Consider the following 14993-nt stretch of genomic DNA (forward strand, 5'->3'; position numbering starts at 1 on the left):
AACTCACAAACCATGAGATCATGACCCGAGCTGAAATCAAGAGTCAGATGCTTAACTGACTGAGCCACCCAGGCGTCCCTGCTAATGTATGATTTCTTCTATAACATCAGGGTTATGGGTTCAGGATGCTTGAGATGCGTGTTACTGTTTTGTTTTGTTTTTTTTTTTCTTCTCTCTTCATGATGAATGCCAATATACAACAAGATGTTTAAGTGGAATCTGGACAAACTAAACACAAGGGAGGCCAGGATGGTAAAGGACTTCCAAAGAATATTGGAAGCCCCCTATTTTCATTCATCAGGGTTCCTGAAAATGTGTGTGAAATCCATACACTAAAGTTTGGACTTATATCTTATTGCAGACAGAGGGGTCTATTCCCAGAGAATTAAAGAATTTCATAAAAATCCCTAATTATGGCTGCTTCAAGGTCTGACTCATGTGGACCAGGAAACCAGACAGGTGGAAGAAAATCCTTGTTCCTCTGTACCGGGACCTGGCAATGTCTACACAGATACTTTCCTGCTCACAGGCCACTGATGGCGCCATAGGGGCCCAGGTGCAGGGCTGGGAAAAAAAAACCCTCTCTTGGCCACTGAATGCATGCCAGGTGGGTCTTGGCGGGTCCCCAGTGAGCACAAAGGCTTTCAGGTGGGACCACCCTGCCCATCTCTCATAAAGGGAACCGAGTAAAGACCAATGTCGGGTAGGGGAAGATGGGCAGTGGGTAGGGGCCGAGGCCCTGGGTGACCTTCAGGCTCTTGCCACCTAGAGTGGGTGCTCCCAAGAGCCGCCATGACAAGATGCAGGGAGTGGGTGGGAGGCAGTTCCTTCCTTGGGCCCAGGTGGCCAAGGCCTAATGTTGGTGCACAGACCAAGGAGCAAAATCCCAGTGATAACCAAGTGGAAGGCTTCTTGCTCTTGAAGGCTGCGGGATGGTTTACTCAGCCTAAAAAAGGAATCCGCAGGGAGTGAGGACAAGACATCTGCTTTTCATTATTTCAAGAAAGGGGTTAAGGGATTCTTATCAGCCAAGGTGGGTGGAGCTGGATGCAAGGAAGGCAGGACTGGTCCCACCACATAAACTTCCGAACAGAGTTGCCCATAGAACGGCTGGCATTATTTGAGCAGTAGTCAGTTTCCCATTGCTAGAGGTAAGCAAGTTATTCTGGACAAATAATCAGAAGACGCAAGCCACAGACGGAGGTTAATGTTAAAAACCCCCATCAAATCCAGAGCTTTCTGCAGTGGGGCAGGGCTTTGTGGGCATGAAGCACAGCTGTGTCAACTGCTACCCGAGTGGACGGCTGCCCACAGCCGTTTCTCCCACCCCCAGGGCCACGGCTTGGCCTCCCTTCCCTTCACCTCACTGAGTAAGGGATTCCTTACTGGATGCTGGCTGTGGTCCCTGGAAGGCCCAGTGCTGCCCCTGAGGCCAGGCTGAGGTTGGGACATCCTCCTGGACCTCGGTCTCCTTCCAAGCAAAGTCCTGTCCGCCCTCCTGGCTCCCATGGTATGCACACAGCCTGGCAGACGCCAGCAGGACACCGCCTCCAGGCACATGGGCTGGCAGTTCCACTCCGGAAGGCACACGTCAGTGTGGACCTGTCCCCTGTAGGATCTCTTCCAGCGGCCCGCCAAGAAAGCACACTACCACCGGAGTGGCACTTCCTATTTCAGCTTGTTTCCTTGTTCTATTTCTGGAAGGCAAGAAGAGAGCCCCTACTCGAGCAAACCCCTTGGCTCTTAGGAAGCTATTTTTAATACAGATTTGAAAAAGGCAAAAGGAAAAGAGAAGGACGCTAAAAGCGGCTATGTAAAAACCTGGGATTTGAAGAGCTTCTGGAATGTTCCTTCTCCTCCTTTGGTCCATGCTGGTTCAGTGGAGGACAGTGCTCTGAGAGGCAGGCAGCAGAAGTCAGGACTGCTCACAGAGCTGTGGGGTATGTGAGCCACCACCAGTGACGTCTGCCCAAGCCCCCCTCACCCTCCACGATCCAGAAGAGGCTCACCAAGAGTTCTTGGCTTGAATTATCTAGAAGTTTGTTCACCTCTCAACTTTCCAGGGAGCCTCACCTCAGCTGGCAGTACAGGTTTTTCCACTCTGACTGGTGTCAGACGAGGAAGAATGCATAATGATGTGTTTGTTCACATAGATGGCCCCACAGCCCCAGCCCAGTATCTCACTGACCCTCGATCTATCCATACACACTCTACACTCCTCCACACTTTCTAAATGTTCCTCTTGAACTTCAGGCAAGCTGACTGCTGACAGCGCTAATAAGGTTGCAACAAGCCTTCCTGGGACACAGCTGTGCTCAGCAAACACAGGACAGGCACAGGCAGAACCCCCTGGGACCACTGGGCAACTGGTGAAGTACTTGCACCTTCCTGGGCTTTGGAAGGGCTAGCCATTCTAAACAGGCACAAGGTGAGGTATACAACCCATACAGGTAAGGGCATGAAAAACACACCTCGTACACATCTGCAAACACACACAAAATGCCTCAGCACCCCAAACCCGAAAGTAAAACGTGAGTTCTTTCCTGATTTTTGTTAATGTTTGGATCTTTTTCTAAACTATGTTTGGAGGCATCGTAATAACTTTATCATTTCCAAAGTATGTTATTCTCCAACCATTTTTTTTTAAGTTTATTTTGGAGAGAGAGAGAGAGAGAGGGAGAGAGCGTACGAGCAGGGGAGGGGCAGAGAGAGAGAGGGAGAGAGGGGGAAAGAGAGAGAGAGAGAGAGAGAGAGAGAGAGAGAGAGAGAGAGAATCCCAAGCAGGCTCTGTACCATCAGCACGGAACCTGATGCCGGGCTCAAACTCACGAGCCGTGAGATCATGACCTGAGCTGAAATCAAGAATCGGATGCTTAAGTGATTGAGCTACCCAGGCACCCCTCTTCCAAGCATTTTTAAAAGAGAGAGCTTCTGGAGTGAAAGCAAGCTGCTCCTACATTGACTATAATCAGAGTCTCATTGGTTTGCTTCCTGGCAATTTTCCTTAGGTGGATTGGAGTGGGGGTGGGGAAGCAGGGCTCCCTGTGATCCCAGAAGGTCTGGGAGAAGGTGGGCAGGACAGAGCCAGCCCATTTGCTGGGGGAACAACCCAAATGGTGCGTACAGCTTCAGGCTCATGGAATCAAATATTCCATTTGTTCCAGAAAGAAATTAGGAGGAAAGAGGCCAGCTGAAATGGATTTGACCTTGAACGTGAGCGCTGAGGTGTGCCAGTTAGATCCTAATCGCAACACATTGGTATTTAAAAAGTCAACACTTTTAAAAATAAATTGCAGTGTTATTCTTCTGGTTGCAAACATAATACAAAAAACAAACAAACAAACAAACAAGAAGCAAACAGAAAAAGGAACACAAGTTCAGTGCAGAAAACATAAACCCTGCAGGTGAGCACAGAGCAGTGGCTGTAATCTCCATGTGACTGTGCTACCCTTTGAGTGTCACCTGCCCTCAGGCTGTGGTCTTGGTGTGTGTATTTGCATTTTGTGAAAATAAAATCCAACACGCGATATTTTTAAACTGGGCCTGCAGAGCTCTGGGGTCAAGGTGAAGACCCGCAGGTGGGATTCACCAAGCCCACCCCTCACTACTGCCCATCAAAGCAACTCCACTGTTAGCTGTTACATAGGCTCCAGGTAGGAGTTCAGGGGAGGAAGGCACTCTGCTGGCTGCTTAAATAAATAAATAAATAAATAAATAAATAAATAAATAAATAAGAATATATACATATAAGGTACATTTGATTTTCCAAACGACTGAAGCCCGCCAACTCCCATCGTGGCAGATGGAACAGCGGACACCAATTTTTCATGTCTGTCTGCATCCACAGCCTGGCCACGGCCTCCTCACGGATGGAGCTCTTGATTTGGGCTCTCCCCTGTGACTTGCTTTGGCCAAGGGCAACAGCATGCCATTCTGAGCCAAGGCCTTAAGAGAACTGGCATGCTTCTGCTTTCTCCACTTGCATCTCTGCCATTGGTAGGGGAAGAGCGTCCCCTGGTCTCAGAAGAACAGGAGTCACGTGAAGCAGAGCTTCAGACAGCTCCGTGTAATAGAGCCTCCCCAGCCACCTGCTGGTGTGGAGGCCAGAAATAAACTGTCATTGGTGCATCCCACTGAGATCCTGTGTCTGCCTGAATCAGGGTTCGGAGAAGTTGAGCCACTCAGTGGAGGTCACCCAGCACGAAGAATTGAATGCAGTCCCGATTAACCCCACAGGCAGGCCCTTAAGCTCCCCACCCTTCCCCCAACCCCAACCTTACATTGTGTGAATCCCATTGTGTGTCTGCCCACTGCTTCCCTCTCAGTGAAAAGAAAAGGAACACAGTCATGGGGCGCATGGGTGGCTTAAGTTGGTTGGTTAAGTGTCCAACTCTTGATCTTGGCTCAGGTCATAATCTCACAGTCTGTGAGATCGAGCCCCACGTCAGGCTCTGCGCTGACAGTGTGGAGCCTGCTTAAGATTCTCTCTCTCCCTCTCTCTGCCTCTCGCCTGCTTGTGTGCGCACACTCTCTCTCTCTATCTCAAAATAAATAAATATATAAACTTAAAAAAAGAAAACACCGTCAGAAGCAACCTGTGGGTTTCAAACAAGACAGTCACAGAAGTCCTCGTCACTCTAGCGAACATGCAATTAGCAGGGCCTCTGGTAATAGATTTAACATCAGAGCCACAGGTAATAGATTTAACATCCCCAGTGCCTGTGGGATCCTGTGGAGGTCCCCATGGTGATGCTGTTCTGGGGAGGGGACAGGCAAGGAGTGGGGGGGGTGTCCTCCTCTGCCCTCATTCTTCCACTGCTCTCACGGGGGTTCAATGGTGGCTATAGGAGGCCAGAAGGTGCCTGACGTCTGGCCACTAAGTAAGCAGCCCATTGCCAGCAGGAAGGGAGTGCTGAAAGTCGTCCCTGAGGGTCCCAAGGCGGGACTCCCACCCTCAGCTCCTCTGCAACCACCTGTGGTACCTTTCTACCTTGGGAGTGCGGGCATAAATTTGCACTTCTTCATTGAGTCCTTAGGAGAATTCAATTACTATTATAATTCCTTAACAGAGAAAATAATTGCCATAATGCTGAGCCATAGGACAGAATTGTCCCATGCATTTCAGGCCACTTTCCTCTTATCTTCTTCAACTCTGTGGTTTATGTGTTTTGTCCTCACGTAAACACCTCCCTTAGCATCAGGGATTCACAAGACATCACCTCCCCTGGGGAACCCCTCCCTCCAACCCCCAGCACCCAGAGCAGTCCCCAGTGGGGGCTGCATGACTCCCATAAGCTCCTGTACCCTTGTGTGTGTCCTATGGTTCATTCAGAGCAGGGTGGTGGCGAATCCTGAGATTCCACTGGGGAAAGAGGCCCCTGGAGCAGAAAAGACTTTTCTGAGCCTGCTTTTTCTAAGCTAGTGGGGAACCCTTCTATGGGAGAAGGGTAAAGTCCAGACAGACCTCGAAGGGAAGAAAAAATGGAGGCTGGGTAGTTTCAGTGCTTGGCCTCTCAGTGCACATGAACATTTTCTGGTTATCTGTCTTATCTCAGGCCTGGAGGCAGGGCTGGATCCATGTCTGTTCAGAGTCCACTGACCGAGGTCCCCAGGGTCCGTAAGAATCAGTGGGGTTAGGGTGGACACCTCAGAAAGTATCATCTCAGCCTTGCACTTGGTGGGTAGACTAGAACATCAGCATGACCTGGGAGCCTATTAGAAACACAGGCTCTGGGGGCCCCCAGACCTACCCAGTGGGCATCCGCAGGTCACCAAGATCGCCTGGGGATTCAAGTATATACTACAATTTGGGAAGTGCTGCTCTACGGACCCAACCCATTTAGACCCATTGATTCTCAGTCTCAGCTGCACATTAGAATCATGAAGAGGGGGTGGAACACTTTTTTTAAATGCTTATGCCTAGGGGCTTCCTGGCCAATGGTAGTTTAGACATCCCAGTGTTTCTGAGGGCGAGGGTAGAGAGCCACTCATTTAGGTCATCAACTCTTGACCAGGAAGGGGACTGGGCAGATCCCCTCTAGGGTTTTTTCAGATGCCACAGTCACCCACCCAGTAAACCCCAATGTCCCTTGCAAAGAGGAGAGATAGGTAGAATAATGGAGCTGGAAAGTAGAGGTGCTACCCAAACAGCGGGTATTATGTTCTTCCACAGGTCACCTTTCTAACAAGCAGCCAAAAAGAGAGAAAAAAAAAAAAGACATACGTCGTTAAGAGAGAAATAACTTTTCAAAGGATGCAAATCGAACATTCTGGGAACATTTAGTGCTGGGCAATGTCAAGAAACAAATTCTTTTCCCATTTCATAATCTGATTTATGCACAAAGAAGTCTTCCAGGAACATCACCCTAGTTAGCTTTTGGGCATTTTCAATGAAGAAAAACACTCGAGTAACTGTCAATATCTGCTGAGCCAGGTGCACTGTTGGATCGCTAACTTGATGAAGGGTACAAACACCCTGGCCCTCTCAAACCCAACATATGGGCCCTCTCATATCCTACACAATGGCCTAGATTTTAAGGGCGAGAAATTCTAGAGTTAAGACACGGTTCAAACAGCAGTTCTGCCACTTATAAATTGTTGACCTTCACCACGTATCTACACATCTCTTTACTCTCAAGTTCCTCAGCTATAAAATGGGGGTAAATATCCATTTTATAGGTCATTGTGAGAATTCAACAACCTAAAACACTGAATCTAGTGCCTGGTATGTACTAGGGACTTAACAAATATTTATTGTTAACAACAGTATCTCTGCCTATCAGATAAAGGGTTAGCATCCAAAATCTATAAAGAACTTATCAAACACAACATCCAAAAAACAAATAATCCAGTGAAGAAATGGGCAAAAGACATGAATAGACACTTTTCCAAAGACATCCAGATGGCTAACAGACACATGAAAAAATGCTCAACATCACCCATCTTCAGGGAAATACAAATCAAAACCACAATGAGATAGCACCTCACACCTGTCACAATGGCTAAAATTAACAACTCAGGCAACAACAGATGTTGGCGAAGATGTGGAGAAAAAGGAACTCTTTTGCATTGCTGGTGGGATTGCAAACTGGTGCAGCCACTCTGGAAAACAGTATGGAGGTCCCCCAAGAAATTAAAAGTAGAATTACCCTATGACCCAGCAATTGCACTACTAGGTATTTATCCAAGGGATACAGGAATGCTGATTCTAAGGGGCACATGCACCCCATTGTTCATAGCAGCACTATTGACAATAGCCTAAGTATGGAAAGAGCCCAAATGTCCATCAATGGATGAATGGATAAAGAAGATGTGGTATATACATACAATGGAATATGACTCAGCAATAAAAAAGAATGAAATCTTGCCATTTGCAACAACGTGGATGGAACTAGAGTGTCTTATGCTAAGCGAAATAAGTCAGTCAGAGAAAGACAAATATCATATGACTTCACTCATATGTGGAATTTAAGATACAAAACAGATGAACAAAAAGGAAGGAAAGCAAAAATAATATAAAAACAGAAGGGGCACCAACCATAAGAGATTCTTAAATACACAGAACAAACCGAGAGCTGCTGGTGGGATACTGGGTGGGGGATGGGCTAAATGGGTGATGGGCATTAAGGAGGACACTTGCTGGGATGAGCACTGGGTGTTATATGTAAGTGTTCAGGGTTCTACTCCTGAAACCATTATTATACTATATATTCACTAACTTGGATTTAAATTTAAAAAAATACTGATTAGGAAATGAAAAAAAAATAAAATTAAAAAAAAAGAATAAAAAAAAAAACCTCAGCAGTGTCACTGCCATCCTCTTAACTTGTGTTAATAGTGTTAAAAGTGGTAAAACACATAGGGACGCCTGGGTGGCTCAGTCAGTTGAGTGTCCAACTCTTGATTTTAGCTCAGGTCAGGATCTCACGGTTCGTGGGATAGAGCCCTGTGTCGGGCTCTGTGCTGACAGTGTGATGCCAGCTTGGGACTCTCTGTCTCCCTCTCTCTCTGCCCTTTTGCCACTCACATTCTCTTTCTCTCTCTAAAAATAAATAAATAAATAAATAAATAAATAAATAAATAAATAAATAAATAAATAAAAACATTAAAAATTTTTTAAAAGTGGTGTAACTAACTCTAGTGGAAATCTGGCCATACGTATAAAGAGGCTTAAAAGTGTTCAAACCTAATAATCTCCCTACAAATCTACTTTATGGAAATAGTCTTAAAACTAAGTGTAAAAACAGGAGGGGATGTTTTTGGTAAGATTCAGCAACTAGAAGCAACCTATATATCCCCACACACCCCACAGGAGAGTGAGGACTAGGTCAATCATTTTACACAGTGTTCCCACGTAAGATGTTTCACCAGATCATACGAGCTAGGTGACTGGTGAACTTAGGAGGAAAAAAGTAGGATAGTAAACTATACACTACAAAATTAAAACAAAATCCCTGAAGCCCAGAAGGAAGCAGACTAGAAGAGAACATCTCAAGACAGTAGCAGTGCTTGTGTTTAGGGCAGTGGCACTCTGGGCAATATTTTTTTTTTCCTACTTCTCTCTTTTTTAATAAATATGCATCATTTTTATCATGAAACCAAATCCCCATCAAAAAACCTTTAAGCAACATGAAGTAATGCCCTGATTCTTAGGATCCTTGACTCCATAATAAATTTTGGCCCACAGCCCCTAATGTTTAGAATTTAAGTGAGAATCCCACGATAAGTTTTATAATGAGACTTTCAACCCTCGGGTTGAACACCCCTGGTTCTAGACTCCCCACAGGACAGGAACTGCAGGTTGTGCCCAGCATGTGAGACTGGCCCTGCTCTTACCATTATGGGTCTCCATGGTACGTTCTGGACACACAGCTGAGCCCTCTGGACCCACACACCAGTACATGCTGGGCGGTCGCCGAGACATGCCAGCCATCAACCCTCGGTGGCTATTCTCCAAGTCAGTTTTGGCCAGGGTCACCGCCGCCACCGCTGCCCGGAGGGTGGACTGAGGCACAGACACGCCATCATGGCTGAGCAGAAAGCAGTCTCGTTCTGGTGGTGAAAAACATTATAAAATCAGAAAGCTTTTCTTAATTGTTAAGTTCCTTCTTGTACCCTTGCACACATTTACTATTTATTTTATTTTTTTAATGTTTTTTTTTTAATGTTTATTTATTTCTGAGAGAGAGACAGAGACAGAGCATGAGCTGGGGAGGGGCAGAGAGAGGAGGAGACCCAGAATCCAAAGCAGGCTCCAGGCTCTGAGAAGTCAGCACAGAGCCTGTTGCGGGGCTCGAACTCACGAACCATGAAATCATGACCTGAGCCAAAGTCAGACGCTTAACCAACTGAGCCACCCAGGGGCCCCAATACATTTACTATTTATACATCGCACAGGTATTTCTCTTCTTGCAACATTCCTGACATTCCGTCTGTCTAGCCATGCCCAGTCAGGTGGGGGCAGTGAAAGGATGAGCTGCCCCCACCCCAACTTGCACCCCGCTGATCATGTCTACTTAAAAACAGTCCTAAGAAACCCCAACAATGACAGACACCTACTGGTAAGGGCTCAGCCATTGTTTAGTCAACACATAACCCTTGTCAATTGCACAGCGACATCGATATGACTACTCGAGGCTTCTGCTTTCAGGGGCTCACACTCCAGCTGGGGTGGGGCAGATGCACTTTAAACTGGTCACAATATAAGGTTTCCCCTCTGCCCAGGACCAGCTCTTCCAGAAGCCCAGAGGCAAGCATGTAATCCCAAAGAGGCAACCAGGCAACAGTCCTGAAGTGAGGGTTCCAGAAGGCATTGGTACTGGTTATGAAGACAAGTCAGTGTGCACCCTGGGGGATAACAGAAAGGAGCCCCACATTTTGCCTGCCTGGATACATCTGGCAATGTCTGTAGGCATTTTTGGTCATCACAACTCAGGGTCTGGGTGCTACAGACAACTAGTGGGTAGAGGTCAGGGATATTACTGTACTTCCTATAATGCACAGGGCACCACCCACAACAGAGACTTATCTGGCCCCAAACCAGTACAACTGTGGTAAATGCCGAAGCAGAGTGCGGTTCTCTCATGCTGGGCTCCCACTGAACTTGGGGGGAGGGTGGTGCCCCCAACACAGGTGACATCCATTGCCTTGAGGGAAAGACCCAGGTCCAGCTCAGGCCTGGCATGGGATACATTGCACAGTGGGGAGGGGATTAGTATATGAAATGTGTGTGTTTCTATTAGTGTTGGTGTAGAGTCTATACTATCATGGACAAGTCCTCTGGGGCAAGACTTGCCAAGCTCCCCCTTCCGCTGCCTTTAGGAGTACAGCCCCCCTGGACCAGGTGCCCGATTTCCAGGCTCTAGATGAGGCAGCCCCAGTGCTCTTCCAGCCTTATTTGGTAGCTTGCTCAGTGCCCATACTGTTCAGGGTACCTTCTAGAACCTGCTCAGAACCTTCTAGAACCATTACATAAGTAATTAGCAACTATTCTCTGAGACACATACCTCTGAAATGGAGACTGATAAAGTGTAGTAAAAAAAAAAAAAATCAAGGTCATATAAATCATACCCAAGACAATATGGAAAGGAAAAAAGCACAGGTTGGATGTCAAAGGCTTGGACTGTCTCTGTCACAGATCAGCAGTGTGACCTCAAGCCAAAACTTATGTGTGTCTCAGTTTTCCCATCTGTTAAAAATAGACATGCAGCCTCTCACCCAGGGAACCTCTTGGGGTGGCTATGTGATTTCAAGTAAGGTAAATTTTCTGGAATCACTTTCTACAACAGGGCCAGAGTTGTGGTTCTTACCTACAATACCAGCAGGAGGCCTGGGAGACCAGCAGGGTCTCCCTGCTACTCGCTGATTAACAAGCTCAGAACATCAAGGCTGGAGGGCAGAGCACTGGGGCTGTCTCATCTTAGAGTCTGGAAATCGGGCACCTGGCCCAGGTGGGTTGTACTCCTACAGGCAGGGGAAGGGGGAGCTTGGAAAGCCTGCCCCAGAGGACTCGTCCATGATGCACCCCCACCTTTCTGAACTAAAGAGTGAAAGGTCTGAGGAAGCCATACATAGGAAAGCCTGTGTCTGAAGTTTGGGAGCCTAAAAATTCCAAGGAGAAATGATCAATCTGGACAAAATTTAGGAGACCATCAAAGCACTGTAGATTGCAAAACCTGATTAGGAAAATCAAATTGAGACAGGAAAATCAACTTGAAGACGAAAATAATCTCCGTCTTAAATTAAAGGCTCCAGGGGCGCCTGGGTGGCTCACTTGGTTAAGCGTACGACTTTGGCTCAGGTCACGGTTCGTGAGTTCGAGCCCTGCATCAGGCTCTGTGCTGACAGCTCAGACCCTGGAGCCTGCTTCAGATTCTGTGTCTCCGTCCCTCTCTGCCTCTCCCCCCACTCATGCTTTGTCTCTCTCTCTCCCTCTCAAAAAATAAACATTAAAAAAACTAAATAAATAAAAAGGCTCCAAATCCTACAGTAACATTCAGAAACCAAGAGGCACAGTTCCTATCTGCTTTCAAACACCTCTTAAAATCAGCTACCACATACACCTAACAACACCTCAAAATCCAAATGCTAGTAGATGTTCCTTCTGAAAACAGAAGTGTCTTACCATAGAATGCTTTTAAGTGATAAAAAAAAAATCGTTAAAATATTTTAGGCCAACCCTTGCCCAGCACATTTTGTTCCCCTTTTCATTTTCAGTTTCCTTTTGAAAAATCACTTTACCAATGAAGGATTTTTTACCACTGGAGTTTTTCAATTGCAATTTGTATGTTGGCTTAGACTCTAAGGTAGAAGTTTTAAAATGAGGTAACTCAGTTTTTGCTCAATTTTTGCCCTCAAACGGATCTTTGCTTCTTCCTGCTCCTTTTGGGTTTAGATCAATGCAACAAATCATGGTTGTAAGTTACAGGTCTATCTTGCCATCATGGTGTATATACATTCTTAAGAGAGTTTCGAGAGGATTTTTTTTTTGTAATAATTATTTTAATAATCTTTAAAACCTCACCAATTTTCATTTGCCAGTTCTTTATACCTGCATTAACGAATAAACCTGAATACTTAATGAAAAAAGAAAAAAAGGAACTTGACCTTTGTACAGATGTTTTCATTGGGCCCTTTCCATGGAGTGAACTGCCATGTAATTCATGAAACTTACAGCTGGTCAGGAAGGGACAGTTACAAAGTTTCAGACACAGGATAAATAGAGAGAAACATAGGAGGACCTGCACCTGCTCATCTGTCTTTTCAGAAGGCTTGGAAAGGATTGCCAGTACCGAAGACGCTTGCAAATAAAGCATGTGAGTAATTCTCATATTATCCAGTAATTTCTTTGAATGAGAAGCCTGGTAGGGATGGTTGGCCCATGGTCCTTGACATCCTTTTGGCACTGCTAGTCTCCCTGACTAGTTACTGGCTTGCTACAAAATGTGTTTAATGGATTTGTGAGCATCAAAATATCATGGAGCTGCAGACCAGAGAAATGTGTGGTCTCCATCTCAGATGAGCACCCAAGGGGTTTGGGAACAGAAGCCCTTCAGGAGTCTGAAACCACAAACGGGTTAAGGCTGTCCATTCACCATTCCATCACTATACCATGTGTCCTGGGCACCTCTTAGTTCTGGGAGTGAAGACCCAGCAGTGAGCAATACTGGTCTGTGTCCCTGGAGCTCCAGAAGAGACTGCCAGGTAATTAAAGGAGAAATGAAATACATGAAGAAGGAACACAACACCAGGGGAGGCTCCAGAAGGACAGCGAGAGAGGGTTGTTGAGAAAGAGGCTGAGCTTAACATGCTGGCCATGTGAAGACTCCAGGGCCAGCACTGCAGAGGCCACATGCTGGAGAGTGAGCTGGGCCAGGGTGGCTGGTGGGGGGCAGGGGTGGCTTGGGCAATGGCCAGGTGGTTGATGATGGCAGAGGCCGGATCAACTGAGGGGAAGGAGGTGTCCTAGATTTCACGCCAATCACAAGGAGAGAAGCCATGGCAGGGTTCTAAGCAGAGGACTGATTCACATTAAATCACATTCTGGGAGTAAATCACATTCTGATTCACTTATTAAAAAAAAAAGAAAATCACTCTGGCTGTCAAATAAAGAATTGGAGAGGGGAGGACTGCAATCATACCGGAGAGAGATGCTGATACCTTCGGGCTAGGGTCGAGACTGTGGGAAGGAAGGGCTCAGCCCAGACACCTAGGTAAACCCAACAGAACTTGCTAACACTGAATTCAAGGGATGGAGGTACAGGCTGGGGGCGAATTCCCTGCAACTGAGCAACTGAGTTGACTAGGGAGCTATTTCCTGAGATGTGGAAGCTTGGGGGAGGGAAAGTCTGGCTGACCCCAAAACCTCCTTTAGGGACAAATCAGGTGTGAGGTTTGTATGTTTTTAACTTAATTCCTTTATTCTTCAGGGACATAAGCAAAGGTAATTAAAGTCAAATCACAAAAGGCATTTTAATGTTAATGTTTTCCAAAATCTTCCTAGTCCACTTGTCCCTTTAATGTCTGGGTACTTTGTTACAATCGCTGGATGACCTCCAAACTCTAAAAAGAGCATATTCTTTGAGAGCCTTGCTGAACACTTCACTACAGGCGCCTGTTTCTCTGCCTCTCTGACCCCTGCGGATGTGTTTGGGGAGAAAATTTCCTGGCCTCCAACTGTGCAGGGCCAGGTGGAGCCGGCCAGAGGTCCCCAAACTCTCCCTCACCATCTTCCTCTGGCCTCAGCCTTCCCAGGCTCCGCTCCTTGCCCGTCCCGGTCCTCACTCCGTCTCCGAACCCCTGCCAGGAAAGGTGGCCCTCAGAGACCGCCACAGAGATGGCGGGTTTTATCCAGACCTGGGCAGAGCCGCGCGTCCCGTGGACTCTTCGGGGGGTGCAGGCGCGCTGGGCCGCCCCCTTCAGCAGAACCTACCCCCCCGCCCCCCCAACTCCACGATCGGCCAGAACCTGGGCACACGCATTCACACTCGCCCGCACACAGGAGCGCTCACACTCCGCCCGTGCCAGGCTGAAGGAAGAGGTTCTCTCCAAAGGCGGAGGAAACCTGTAGACGCCCTGGTGTAGCCTCCGACTTTTGTTTCTTGCCCCGGCTCCCCCGGCCCCGTCCGGCGCGGGGTATCGGGGTTGCACCCCCGCCCCTCCCGGACCGCGCACCCTCCCCCACCCCGCGGGCCAGGGAGGCCGTGGGGCTGCCAGACGGAGATCGCCCGCGCCCGCACCCTCGGGGGCCCCCGGGCAAAGGCCACCTGGGCGGAGCACGAGGCCGCCCGGAGCGCGGGCCTGGGCTGCGGAGTCGGGCTCCCCGCGACCCGCCGCGGGAGGCAGCGAGTTCCCCCCACGGGGCGCGGACCCGGGCACTTACCTGCGGCGGCGGTGGCGGCGGCGGCGGCGGCGGGGCACGGCCCCGGGCGCCTGGGACAAGGGGCTGGGCCCGCGGGCCGGGAGGGGCGGACTCCAGCGGGCCGGGGCTTGGCCGTCCCCCTGCCCTCCGCCCCCCTGCGCCTCCGGCCGCGAGCGCCGGGGCCGGGCAGGGCCCAGACGCACTTCCTCAATCCTGCGGCCCGCGGGCGGGCGGGTGAGCGGGCGGCGCGAAGAGCGCGCGCGGTGAAGGTCGGCCGCTGCTGCTTCTGCCCACGAGGGGCGCCAGGGGTCCCTACGGTGGCCTGCCTCAGTTTCCCTAGCCGAAAGCCGGAGGTGCCAAGATTCGCCGCTCCTACCCTGGAGGCCGCAAGGCCCGCGAGCCCTTCTTGTAGCGCGAGGTCTCCTCCAGGTTTGGGTCCCCTGCTCTCTCGTCTCGGGGCACGCGCAGCGACAAGATTGGTAGGTTCTCAGCTCAACCCAGCTTTCCCTCTGCTCTGCTCGGGGAGCTAAATATGCCAATTAACCTCTGACTTGCAGCTGTTAGGCGTAGACTCGCAGTAAATATTTAAAAGGCCGGGAATAGTCACTTATGTACAACTATAGGGCGGTATGGA

General features: G+C 48.5%; 1 protein-coding gene across 4 annotated transcripts in view; it reads right to left on the bottom strand.

Moving 5' to 3' along the window:
- The window catches only part of LRRK1 (leucine rich repeat kinase 1), a 133096-nt gene extending 118340 nt beyond the window's left edge, over positions 1-14756 (bottom strand). The window contains exons 1-2 of one of the 4 annotated variants that reach the window (XM_086711396.1): positions 14736-14756; positions 8836-9051 (exon numbers count right to left, since the gene is read on the bottom strand). In XM_086711396.1, the coding sequence (XP_086567522.1) occupies positions 8836-8932 (97 nt within the window). In that variant the 5' untranslated portion in view covers positions 8933-9051; positions 14736-14756. Of the gene's footprint in view, positions 1-1821; positions 2626-8835; positions 9052-14368; positions 14660-14735 lie in introns of those variants that run through there. The other 3 variants (XM_086711395.1, XM_086711397.1, XM_086711398.1) reach the window with 3 other exon arrangements.
- Between the last annotated feature and the right edge of the window lie 237 nt (positions 14757-14993).

The sequence above is a fragment of the Puma concolor genome, chromosome B3 (assembly GCF_028749965.1).
Source record: "Puma concolor isolate L17-30 chromosome B3, mPumCon1.1.hap2, whole genome shotgun sequence".
NCBI classification, from domain to species: domain Eukaryota; kingdom Metazoa; phylum Chordata; class Mammalia; order Carnivora; family Felidae; genus Puma; species Puma concolor.